This window comes from Megascapheus bottae, chromosome X (assembly GCF_031878675.1).
Source record: "Megascapheus bottae isolate mThoBot1 chromosome X, mThoBot2.hap1, whole genome shotgun sequence".
Taxonomy (NCBI): domain Eukaryota; kingdom Metazoa; phylum Chordata; class Mammalia; order Rodentia; family Geomyidae; genus Megascapheus; species Megascapheus bottae.
In genome coordinates, this window is record NC_143547.1 from 90,967,479 (window position 1) to 90,980,164 (window position 12,686).

At 40.7% G+C, this 12,686-nt stretch overlaps 1 protein-coding gene across 1 annotated transcript in view; it reads right to left on the minus strand.

Annotated features, from left to right (window-relative positions):
• The window catches only part of Gpc4 (glypican 4), a 110,525-nt gene that overhangs the window by 22,435 nt on the left and 75,404 nt on the right, over positions 1-12,686 (minus strand). The window contains exon 3 of the mRNA XM_090326768.1: positions 2,258-2,649. Within this exon, the coding sequence (XP_090182894.1) occupies positions 2,258-2,649 (392 nt within the window). The remainder of the gene's footprint in view (positions 1-2,257; positions 2,650-12,686) is intronic.

Consider the following 12,686-nt stretch of genomic DNA (forward strand, 5'->3'; position numbering starts at 1 on the left):
CAATGCAATCATTTGTAAGGGAAAATTTCGGAAGGGGAAAACAAAATGAACAAGAACATACTTGGAAAAAACTTATTGTCTGACAATTTACAGCTTGAAGATGACAGAGAAAACGATTAACACAGCAATAATAAATGCAACCAATTAATCCTTCTTATCATCTAATTCTAATATGAAAATCTTAGAAGCATGAATTTTTCTGATCATGTTTATTATTCTGTAGAAATGCTTTCCCACCCTTAAGTCTGATAAATATAGGTTTCCTTCCAAATGACTGGGCACTCCTAGTCCAAGTATTTATTAATAATTAGTGGCACCTGTTGTCTGCCTTGAATTGTTAATAAGCACCTCATGGTTAGACAGCAAGCATTGTGGTTTGGATAATAAGTTAAATAGTCCTTCTAACTGGAGATGAACTTGTTGGTAGGCAATCAGGTGACTATTTTTGTGTTTGCCTATGGTTTGTATAGACCTAAAATTTAGTCCTTAATGAAGTGGCCCCAGTGAAAGCCATTTTTCCTTGTGTCGCTAGGATCTTTAGCAATAGCCTACAATTTGGCTTTTCTTTTTCTTTTCTGTTTTTTGTTTGTTTTTGGTTAGTGGTGGGGCTTGAACTCAGGACCTGGAGCACTGTCCCTGTGCTCTTTTGATCAATGCTAGCACTCTACCACTTTGAGCTACAATGTGCTTGGTACTGGCAAAGTCCTGGGTTCTATCCCCAACAACAACAAAGAAAAAGACCGGGTGCAGTGCCTCACACCTGTAATTCTAGCTACTCAGGAGGCAGAGATCTGAGGAGCACAGTTCAAAGCCAACCTGAGCACTAAAGTCTGTGAGACACTTATCACCAATCAACCACTAGAAAACTGGAAGTGGTGTTGTAGCTCAAGTGGTAGAACTCTAGCATTGAGAAAGTCTAAGGACAGTGCTCAGGCCCTAAGCTCAAGACTGGCAAAAAAAAAAAAAAATTACTTGTCATGTACTCCAAGTACACTGTACAATAAGGAAACATGTTTGTGGGTGTTAAGAAGTTTCTAGACTATACACAGTATGGAGAAACATAGGTAATCACAAGCGCCACCTGTGGAAGCTGTGTGTTTGTTTTGTCAGAACGGAAGTAGAATGAAAGCCAAAAGATGGAGAATTTTTGAAACCCATTTTGAAAATGATTCTGGAACTTGGTGCCAGTGGCTCACACCCGTTATACTAGCTACACAGGAGGTTGAGATTTGAGGATCATAGTTCAAACCCAACCCAGACAGAAATGTCTTTGAGACACTTATATTCAGTTAACCACCAACAAAGTAGACATGGAGTTGTGTCTCAAATGGTAGAGTGCTGTAAGCCATAAGCAAGAGCTCAGAGATCATACCCAGAGCCTGAGTTCAAGCCTTAGGGCCAGTGCATACATATACTAATAACAATAATAACAATAACAGTAATAACTGGAATAGAGTCCAAAGCGAACACCCTCTCACTTCTACGAATGGCCAGGAAAGAATGCAGAGAAAAGAATAGCAATGATACGAAGTCATTCACTGTAGTTCTATTGACTATAAAAGGCACATAAGGACAAAAGAAGAAAGAGATAGTTATTCAGTCAATGAAATCCTAGTCATTTTTTTTTCTTGGTTGTGGAGCTTGAACTCAGAGCCTGGGCATTGTCCCTGAGCTCTTTCATTCAAGGCTAGCACTCTACCACTTTGAGCCACCTCTCTACTTCCAGTTTTCTGGTGGCTGACTGAAGAGTCTCGTGGACATTCCTTCCTGGATTAGCCACCAACCACAACCCTCAAATCTCAGCCTCTTGAGTACCTAGGATTACTTGCGTGACACAACAGAGCCCAACTGACGTTTTTTCCCTTTCTTCTTCTTTTTTTTTATTTTTTGGTCACTCATGGGACTTGAACTCTGGGTCTGGGCACTGTCCCTGAGCTCTTCAGCTCAAGGTTACCACCCTACCTCTTGAGCCACAGTGACACTTCCGATTTTCTGGTGATTAATTGGAGATAAAAGTCTCTTGGTCTTTAGTGCCTTTCCTTTCTTTCCCCTTCCCCTTCCCCTTCTTCTTCTTCTCCTTCTCCTTCTCCTTCTTCTTCCTCCTCTTCTCTTCTCTTCTCTTCTCTTCTCTTCTCTTCTCTTCTCTCTCTCTCTCTCTCTCTCTCTCTCTCTGCTCTCTCATTATTCTACTCACTTTCTCTTACAGTGATCCCAAAGCAAACTGAACCAAAGCCAGGAGAAAGCAAACAGAACTCACCACTGAGACTTTGCTCACGACATCCCTTGCCACAGCTAAGCCTTGAGCAAAAGTACGAGCTGCTACAAAAGCACGAGTGACCTGTAGCTTTAGTTTCCGTGGGACATCCCCAAAGGGCTTCAGCTGCTCTGTGTACTTGCTCACACATTCCAGATACTCATCGGTGAAGTGGTACTGGGAATTCACCAGGCGGAACATGCGCTCCAGAAGGCGAGCCCAGAAGTCATTGAGCATTTCCTCCAGGTTCACGTTCCCTGCCACGTAGTAACGCTTCAACTCCACAAACAGATCTTTAAACAGCTCTGCGTTCTGTGTGTATAAGTGGCCGTAGGTCTTCACAAACATATCATTCAGAGATTTCTCTGCATTCTCAAGGAGTTCTTTGAAGAATTCTACAAACAACATGGAAAAAGAAAACAGTTATGAAAAGGAGGAAAGAAAAGGGATTTCCCTCCTCATTTTAGTTATGAAAACAATTGAATACTCTTGAAGATAAAATTTGAAAACAGAAATAAATAGTATAAATCAACTCAAGAAATTAAATTGGAAAACAGATCTGGATAGAGTGGATTTGGTCTGGAAGTTTTGGCATCTCTGGTCATTTGGCACAAATACATGCGATGGGTCAGATTATATCTAAGAAAAGAGAAAAAAAAGCAATTTTATGTCACCAGCTCCATGGAAGTCACCTGAAAAATACAAATGGGAAGATCAGATTATTTGAAATGGATATTCTGAGCACTACAGAGCCAAAGGCTAAGTGTGAAAGATTTTCATATCATAAGTGCAAATAACAAATTTGTTTTCTCCTGAAGCTTTTCTAAATGTTGGTAGCATGAACTCCTCTCTCTCTCTCTCTCTCTCTCTCTCTCTCTCTCTCTCTCTCTCTCTCTCTCTCTCTCTCTCTCTCTTTCTCTCTCTCTCTCTCTCTTCTTTTTCTTTCTTTCCTTGCCAGTCCTGGGGCTTGAACTCTGGACCCAGCCCTAAGCTTCTTTTACTCAAGGCCAGTGTTTCACCACTTGAGCCACAGTGTTACTTCTGGCTTTTCTGAGTAATTTATCAGATATAATAGTCTCACAGAGTTTGCTTCCCTGGTTGGCTTTGAACCATGATCCTCAGATCACAGCCTCTTGAGTAGCTAGGATTACAGGCATGAGCCACCAGCGCCCAGTTACTGATTCATTCTCAAAAATCCCTTGTGTGGTATCAAAATAAATACCTCATGATATCAAGTTTATAAGCAGGAAATATAAGAAATACCAGAGCAAAATATAAGGACCACATCAAATAAGAAACAGCCTCAAAGTGAACAGGGAGCTGAAAGCAAATGTGACACAGACTTCAAAGGCAGAATGCTGGCAAGCTTATCAAAATGCAGTAGCGCCACAGAACTCGTCTTCCCACGGTGTAAGGACAAATCACAGGCCGACAGCAATCATTCCGAAGCCTTCTTTCCAAAAAAACCTGGACCTAGTGGAGCCTTATGGGAGGAGATCTGTGTGTGTGGCTTTCCTTTCATGCCAGAAGATTCCACATTGATGTCTCTTGGGATGCTGAATGGCTCCCTCTTTGCTTTCTCCAGAGCTAAATGCCCATAGTCCCTTGGGATTCTACATTTTCAAATTTTGTGAATTGGTTCTCTTTCTCTCTCTGCTGGTCTTTTATTTTCTGGGGCTTTCTTCAGAGAAAGAAACTGGACTTCCTCTATGGAGGAAACAAATGCGCAGGTCAAATTATCTCCAGTTGGCTTTGAAAAACAAAACAAAACAAAACAAAACCAAAGTCCTCCCCTTAAATTAAGAGGGAGGGGAAAAAAGAGGGGGGCATGGAAATAACCAAACTGTATTGTCAGGTTTCCTCAGACAAAATCTCTCTCAACTCTCCCTTTCTTCTCTTTATATATAATATACATATATTTTATGTATGTTATATATAGATACATAATTATCTAGTATCGATCATTACATGATAACAGAATCTGTAATGTGTTACACTGGCCATCTGCAGGCCTGAGAGGCAAGGAAACAAGTCAGGTGCTCAGTGCAAGAAGTCAGGAGCCTTGGCAACCGAGAGCCAACTCAGTGATTCAACCACCGTCCAAAGTCAAAGGCCTGAAAGCTCCCAGTACAGCTGCTCCTGCAAGTCTGTGTTCAAATTTGAACACTGTGAAGTGTGATGTCCAGGGAATACAACAGCAGGAAATACACCCACTTGACAAGGTCAAGTGTATGCATCAGTGAAAGGCAGCTTAACCCTTTCCTTTGTCGGGACATCCCATTGTGGCCTCCATTCTGTTGAATGGAGTTGCCTGCATGAAGGGCAAGCCTTCCTTTTCCGCTCACTTCACTCATTGACAGCCTGTCTTTTCAGGCTCACACAGAAAGATGATTCACTATTTTCCAGACATCCTGCAAATCCACATTAGTGACCCAAAACAAAATATTCCAGGGGTCTTGAGAAGAATGCTATGACAAATCAACCATATAGGAAAGAAAATACAATATTTCCAACAGGCCCCCAGCTCTCCAAGCCCAGGTCAAGGGACACAGCATCAACACCACTGAGGTGCTAATTAGAAATACAAGGTCAGGTGATCATGCTTGTAAATCCTAGCTACTTAGGAGGCTGAGATCTGAGGATCAGGATCAGAAGTCAGCCCAGGTAGGAATGTCTGTGAGAGTCTTATTTCCATTAAACTACCAAGAAGCTTGGAAGTGGAGCTGTCACTCAAGTGGTAGAGCGCTAACCTTAAGCAAAAAGGCTCAGGGACAGTGTCCAGGCAGAGTTCATGTCTCAGTACTGATGTTTGCATACACACACACACACACACACACACACACACACACACACACACACACACACACAAATTCTTGGCCCCACCCAACTCAAGAAACCTTAGAGATAATCCCAGCTATATATGACCTTCCTGTAACCTAAAGTTAGAAATGATAAAACTCACTTTATTAGCAATCACCAGCAGTCCCGGGGCTGAGTGCAAAGCAGTGAGGGTGAGCCACACTGTTGGAATGAAGAGAAGTACCCTCTCCAATGAATTCCCAAGAACAATTTTATATACTGTTTTATGAATAAATTTTCTTCTATAGAACTCAACTAAATCTTCATATAGATGATTGAAGGTTTTTAACACTTTTATCATAATTCAAAGTTGAGAAGTCAAAGGATGAGAAGGAACTTTAATATCACACAGGCTATCATTCTTTGCATACTTGAATTGCTAGCATCTTGCGAAATAGTCATGTCTGATCAGGGCATAAAAGTACTAGTGGCAAGCCAGGCACTGGTGTCTGCTGTCTGGAATCTTAGCTACTCAGGAGGTTGAGATTAGAGGATTGCTGTTTAAAGTCAGCCCAGGCAGACAAATCCTCAAGACTTCTATCTCCAGCCCAAAATGCTGGGCTATAAGCATGGCTTAAGAGCTAAACTGTCGGGCCAGGAGTCTGGCCTAGTGGTAGAGTGCTTGCCTTGCATGCATGAAGACCCGGGCTCGATTCCTTGGTACCACATACATAGAAAAAAGCCGGAAGTGGTGCTGAGGCTCAAGTGGTAGAGTTCTAGCCTTGAGAAAGTGCAAGGATAGTGCTCAGGCCCTGAGCTCAAGCCCAGGACTGGCAAAAAAAAAGAGGTAAACTGTCAGCCCTGGGCAAGAAAGCCAAGGAAGTGTGAATTCAAGCCCTTGAACCAGTAAAGAAAGAAACAGAAAGACAAAGAAAAAGGAAGAAGGAAGGCAAGAAAAAGAAAGTCTGGCCTTTGAGAATATAATATGCAAGCTTTGTGTCAATACAACGCAGTTAATATTTCATGACCTAACAGAGCAAATTCCAGAAGCAGCCATAGGTCCTTCTCTAAATTAGATTTTTATTATATTGCTCATAAAACTGGCACACAGCAGAAAAAAAAAACTGGGTGTTAAGAATTATCTAAAACTTTCAATAATCATTTAAAAGTAGTTCTCAATACTCACTTGCATTTTCAAATAATGGCACCTCCACTCTTAATTGCTGGGACCCAGACTGGCATACCAAGCTATTTTAGAACTTTTTTTAAAAAAAGGTCTGTGTTCATCCTTTAGGCTTCTAAGTGCTATTAGCCAAACAAAGGCTAAGACATTAAAAATTCTATGGAAAAAAAAATACAGCATTCTTAGAGTTCCTTGTTCTAATGAGAAGCTTTACTGGTTGATACAGCTGTATATAATAAAAATAGCTTATTTGGAAATATAAGAGAAGTGATCTAATGAAGAGGAGACTGGTTTGAAATTCACACATGTCTATCACTAACATGAACTTCATATTAGTTCTAATGATTCAGGGGATTATTTTGAGGAAAAATTTAGGTTCTGTGTATGTGGGGGGGGCGTGGTTATTAGTTTGTACTTCAAGAGATTCAGTTGGTGTTTCATATGTATTATAATATAATATATAACACTCTATATGAAGTATTATAATATGTATATTATAATATATATACTTTATACTACTATAGATATATAATATAATAAATATTACTATATGCCATTATCCAGCAATTTCTTTCCTTTTCTTTAAAAAAGATTCTTTAGGGTAGTCATATTAAGTTACAAAAGGATCCAGAAGGTCCAGTTCATTTTTCCTTAGGCTCATTTTTATTGGCTCAGTTAAATGGGGCTATTCTTACCAATACTTTTTTTTTTAAACCTCAAAGGGATCTAATCAGAATTGCAGGCATAGCATGCTTTCAGAAATCTGTATTAATTAGTTACAATAACAACTATAGAGTAAGAATTTCCTATTAGGAAAAATGGGAAAAAATCACTATTTTGCCTCTGTACTTCCTAGTAGCATTTTTTTTTTGCCGGTCCTGGGGTTTGAACTCAAGGCCTGGGCACTGTCCTTGGGCTTTTTCAAGGCTAGTGCTCTACCACTTGAGCCACAGCACCACTTCCAGCTTTTTCGGCATATGTGGTATCAAGGACTGGAACCCGGGGCTTCACACATGCTAGGCAAGCGCTCTACCACTAGGCCACACTCCTGGCCCTCCTTTCTATTTTTCTATTCAATCAATGCATTTCCTTAGTGCCATCCACGATCACCTTGTATTTACATTATTAAGAAGCTGTCTTTTATATATAAAGACAATTTTTCCTTTACTGTAGATGCCATATTTCACTGCCCTGGGGTGTCATGAAAACATTCAATCACTACCATATCAACAAAATTCCTGAGAAAGTACAAAAATCATGCTCTTGCAACTGTTACAAAAATTTAAGGAGTTATACTCTTACTCTTTCTTTCTTTCTTTTTTTCTTTCTTTCTTTCTCTTTCTTTCTTTCTTTCTTTCTTTCTTTCTTTCTTTCTTTCTTTCTTTCTTTCTTTCTTTCTTTCTTTCTTTCTTTCTTTCTTTCTTTCTTTCTTTCTTTAACTCAGAGACTGGGTGCTGTTCCTGAGCTTTTACACTCGAGGCCAACACTCCACCATTTTGAGCCACAGGGTCCCTACCAGTTTTCTGGTGGTTAATTCAGACTTTCATGCCCAGGCTGGCTTTGAACTTCAATCCTCAGATTTTAGCTTCCCAAGTAGCTAGGGTTACCGGCGTGAATCACTAGTGTCTGGCTTAGTGACTAAGTTTTGGGTTAGTTTACTTCTCAAGGTCCCTGCATATGGCAGAAGTGACCAGGAAAAGGGACTCAGTATGGCCATTCCAATGGGGGAAAAAAAACCAATCCTAGTGTTTACTCAGACCCCAGAAATGCTGTGGGTAGAGATAAGTAAGCTGGAAGGCTTCTTTCCAAACATTCCAAATGCTAAGCTTTGTATGTATTTATCAGCTGACTTCACATACAAAATTCCTCATAGTCTTATCTGTTTGTGACCTCAAATCAAGATTAAGATCAGAATGTGAAACTGCATAATCAATTATGATTGATTCCATGAGTAATATGGGAACCAATGACTTGATTTCAGTTTCATTGATATACATGTTGTATTTACATACATTTAAAAAAGATGAGGTAAATACAGTGATGCTACAGATCAAAGGCAATAGCATATGGTATCCACATCCATCCAAAAATACTACAAATGACAGGATTTAAGGCAGGCACTAGTGGCTCATGCCTGTAATCCTAGCTATTTGGAAGCTAAACTCTGAAGATGTTGGTTCAAAGCCAGCCCATGCAGAAAATTCTCTGACACTCCTCTTCTCTCCAATGAATGACCAGATAACCAGAAGGAGAAGTGATGCTGTGGCTCACACTAGCTTGAGTGAAAAAACTCAGGGACAGGTCCCAGGCTCTAAGTTCAAGTCCTCTGGCTAACAAAAGAAAAAACAAAATCAAACAAACAAATGACAGGATTTCATTTGTTTCTGTGTCTGAACAGTATTCCATGGTGTATTTTCGTTGTGCATCAGTAGATGCAAACTTACAGTCCTATAGATGGTTGTTGTGGATAATACAGTAATAAATGAGTGTGGGAGCTGAGCACGTGGCTCATGCCTGTAATCCTAGCTACTCAGAAGGCTGAGATCGGAGGTCCAAGGTTCAAATCCAGCCCAGGCACAAAAGGACCTGATACTCTTATCTCCAATTAACCTCTAGAAAATGGAAAGTGGGGCTTTGCTCAAGGGTAGGGTGGTAGCCTTGAATTGAAGAGCTCAGGGACAGCACCCAGGCTGAGTTCAAACCCCATGACCCTCCCCCCCCAAAAATATGGATGTGCCAGTATCTGACACATTGATTTTATTCCCTTTGGAATGTACTCAGCAGTGGGACCATTAGGTCATATGGCACATTTTTCTCCCCAGTCATGGGGCTTAAACTCTGAGCTTGGGCATTGTCTCTGAGCTCTACATTTTTAATTTTGGTGGAAAAAAAAACTCCACACTGTTTTCCACAATGGCTAGGCTAATAAAGATTTTTCTTCCTCCACATGACAGGTTATAGGAAGAAAAATAATACTTCTTCATTCTCTTAAAGTAATCTTCCAATGGGAAGATTATTCAGTGTAATCATCGGAGGCCATAATGTATTTTACTGCCTTTTCCAAATTGTCTGTCATGAACAGTGACACTTAATAACCAATCTTATTTTTTAAAGCACCAAAGTGATTCCTGCATTTTTTAATCAAGAAAGTACAATGTTTTCCTAAAAAGTATTCCTCACTGTGGCAACGTAAAAATGACAGGTATGAAGAAAATACCCATAATTCCACAGCTCAAAGACAGCACCAATACTTTATTAAATGTCTTTCCCATCTATACCTATAAATATATATATAGTCATATCACTGACATCAAAGTGTATTTACATTCCTTCTTCAAGTAACACATAGTATTTCTTGTTATTAAAATTTCTTTGAAAGTGTCATTGGGGGTACAAGAGTAATGAAAGTCCAGGTGCTGTAACTCAGAGCTTGGGCGCTGTCCCTGAGCACTTTTGCTCAAAGCTAGCAGTCTACAATTGGAACCACAGTGCTACTTCTGGATTTTTCTGAGTAGTTTGCTGGACTGAATAGTCTTATGGACTTTTCCTGCCTGAGCTGGCTTTGAATCATGATCTCAGATCTTAGCCTCCTGCATATCTAGGATGATAGGGATGAGCCACTGGTACCTGGCTAAAAATGTCATTTTTCATATCGGTCTGCTATGACATCATCCAGTCAGATTACAATGAAATCATCATTATAGGACATCTAGACTTATTTATAATAGTGAAAAATTGGAAATAACGCTGGGATGAACATCCTAATATTATCCTACACAAATCTTTAGGCAGATCTTTTTCTCCTTGAGATACATACCTCGAGTAAAGTTATTGAATCAAAAAGGATAAACATATTCAAACCTTCTGACACACTGCACTCACCTGCCCCTGGTTCACCCTTGTGCTTAAACCAAATTTATTTCTATCATTCTTTTTTTTTGCCAATCCTGGGGCTTGAACTCAGGGCCTGAGCTCTATCCTTGGGCTTTCTCAAGGCCAGAGTTCTACCACTTGAGCCAGAGCACCAACTCTGGCTTTTTCTATGTATGTCATAGCAAGGTATTGAACCCAGGTCTTCTACATACTACGCAAGCAGTCTACCACTAGGCAAAACTTCCAGCCTCTATTTTTATCATTCTTATTACTCTGCTGATTCTAGCAGAAATAGAAATGGGTGGGAGGAGCTAGGAATGTGGCTTAGTGATAGAATGCTTGGCCTAGCATGCATAAGGCCTTGGGTTTGACTCCTCAGTACCATATGAACAAAAAAGTAATCAAATTATATTTTTTAAAAGAAATGGGTAGGAATGATAGACAAAAAAGGCTTGAGAAATCTTAGGCCATCAGTTAGTTACAGTCTGTATTGCAGTCTTTCATTGCCTGGACACATAGCTCCATAGACAGAAGCTGCGCTGTGATGACCAGTCTTTTAGAGTCAACATAAGTTGCAGCTACTTCTTTGTACCCGTCCTAACCTCCATCTAGGTCTGCTGATTATTGCCCATGTTCTGCTAATCACAGAAAGTCCAAAGGAAAACTGCTTTGCACTCCTCCTACCACCCAGCCAATTCTAGAGCCACAACTGGTCACACTTCAGGCAACTGAAGAAGACAACCAAGCCAGGCAGGAGTGGCTCAGGCCTGTAATCCTAGCTAGTTAGGGAGGCAGAGATCTGAGGATTATGGTTCAAAGCTAGCTCACAGGGAAAATCTGTGAGACTCTTATCACTAATTAAACACCAGAAAACTGGAAGTGGCACTGTAGCTCAATGTGGTAGAGCACTAGGCTTGAGTGAATGGGCTCAGGTACAGTGCTCAGGCCCTGAGTTCAGGCCCCAGGACTGACAGAGAGAGAAAGAGAGGCAGAGAAAGACCCAAATGAGCTTTTGATTTGATTATTGTAAGTTGGCACTAGAACATTCTTGTCGAGTTTCATAGAAAGAGTGTAAGAATGCTAACAAAATATCTATGTTTCTTAGTCTTTTTTCATATGGGAGGAAAGCAAGACTCAATTGTGAGAGGGAATACAACTAAATTCAACCTCATTCACACGATCTAGAAAGATGTACCATTTGTAGGGAGGCCATGTGGCTTTTCTCTGGACTTTGGTGACTACTCTGACAGTGAGTTACTGCCCAGTGTACTGTATCACATGATTCTTACAATGTCTCAATGGAAGAAATCAGAGAGAAGAATTAACAACCAATCCCTGCAAGGCGCCACTGGCTCAGGCCTATACTTGTAGTTACTCAACAGGCCCAGACGTGAGGATTGCAGTTTGAAGGCAGTCTGGGAAGGAAAGTCCATGAATCTCTTGTCTTTGATTAACCACCAAAGAGCTAGAAGTAGAGATGTGAAAAAGAGAAGAAACAGTACCAAAAAAACCAATCCATACTATACATTCCTATGATATACTTTCTAGTTGCACCCCTCAAGGAGGTCTTTATCAGTTATGGCTGTGCAAAAAAGATAGTAATACATGCATGCAGTTAAAAAATACTTATGGTCAGGCATCAGGAGAATTTCACATAATTTAGCTTACCTGATGGCCATAAAACTTTTCTTTTTTGTATGTGTGTGTACTAGGGCTTGGACTCAGAGCCCCTTATTAGCCTTTTCACTCAAGGCTGGTCCCCTACTACTTGAGCCACAGATCCGCTTCTAGCTTTTTGGTGGTTAATTGGAAATAAGGGTCTCATACAGTCCCCAGCTTCGATCCTGGCTTTGAACCAGGATCCTTAAATCACTACCTCCTGAGTAGCTAGGATTATAGGTGTGAGCCACCAGTGAATGGTGGCTTCTTCTTCTTCTCCTTCTCTTCCTCCTCCTTGAACTAGGCACTGTCCCTGAGCTCTTTTGCTCAAGGCTAGTGCTCTACCACTTTGAGCCACAGTGCCATTTTTTGTTTTCTGCTAGTTAACTGAACATAAGAGGCTCATGGACTTTCCTGCTCTGGCTGGCTTTGAATCGTGATCCTAAGCTCTCAGCCTCCTGAGAAGCTAGGATTACAGGCATGAGCCACCAGCCCCTGGCCTTATTTGTCTTTTATGGTGTGTGGAAATCTTACCTCCACTATCATTCATGGGACTATGGAGTCAAATGCACTTGACTCACTGAGCCTCCACATGGTGTTCTCCTACCAGCTTAAAGAAGTGATAACCAAGATCAACTTCAAACAAAACACTTTTCCATCTGCTAAACCTGTGAGATGCTAGGAGACAAGAGGGTTTGAAGGCTTATGAGAAGTGTAGGGCACCCTGCCCTACACAGCCTTGTACAGACAGACAGGATGGACAATGATTTCTTTTATTTGCATTCTCAGTGAATGCAGAAAATGTCTACTATTATTGAAGCTAACAAGCTGCAGGCTCCTGGGTGGGTTTTCAAAGACCTGAGAAAGTAGCTGAAGGTTAAGAAATGATAGGATAAAATAGAGGCAATCCTAGTTACA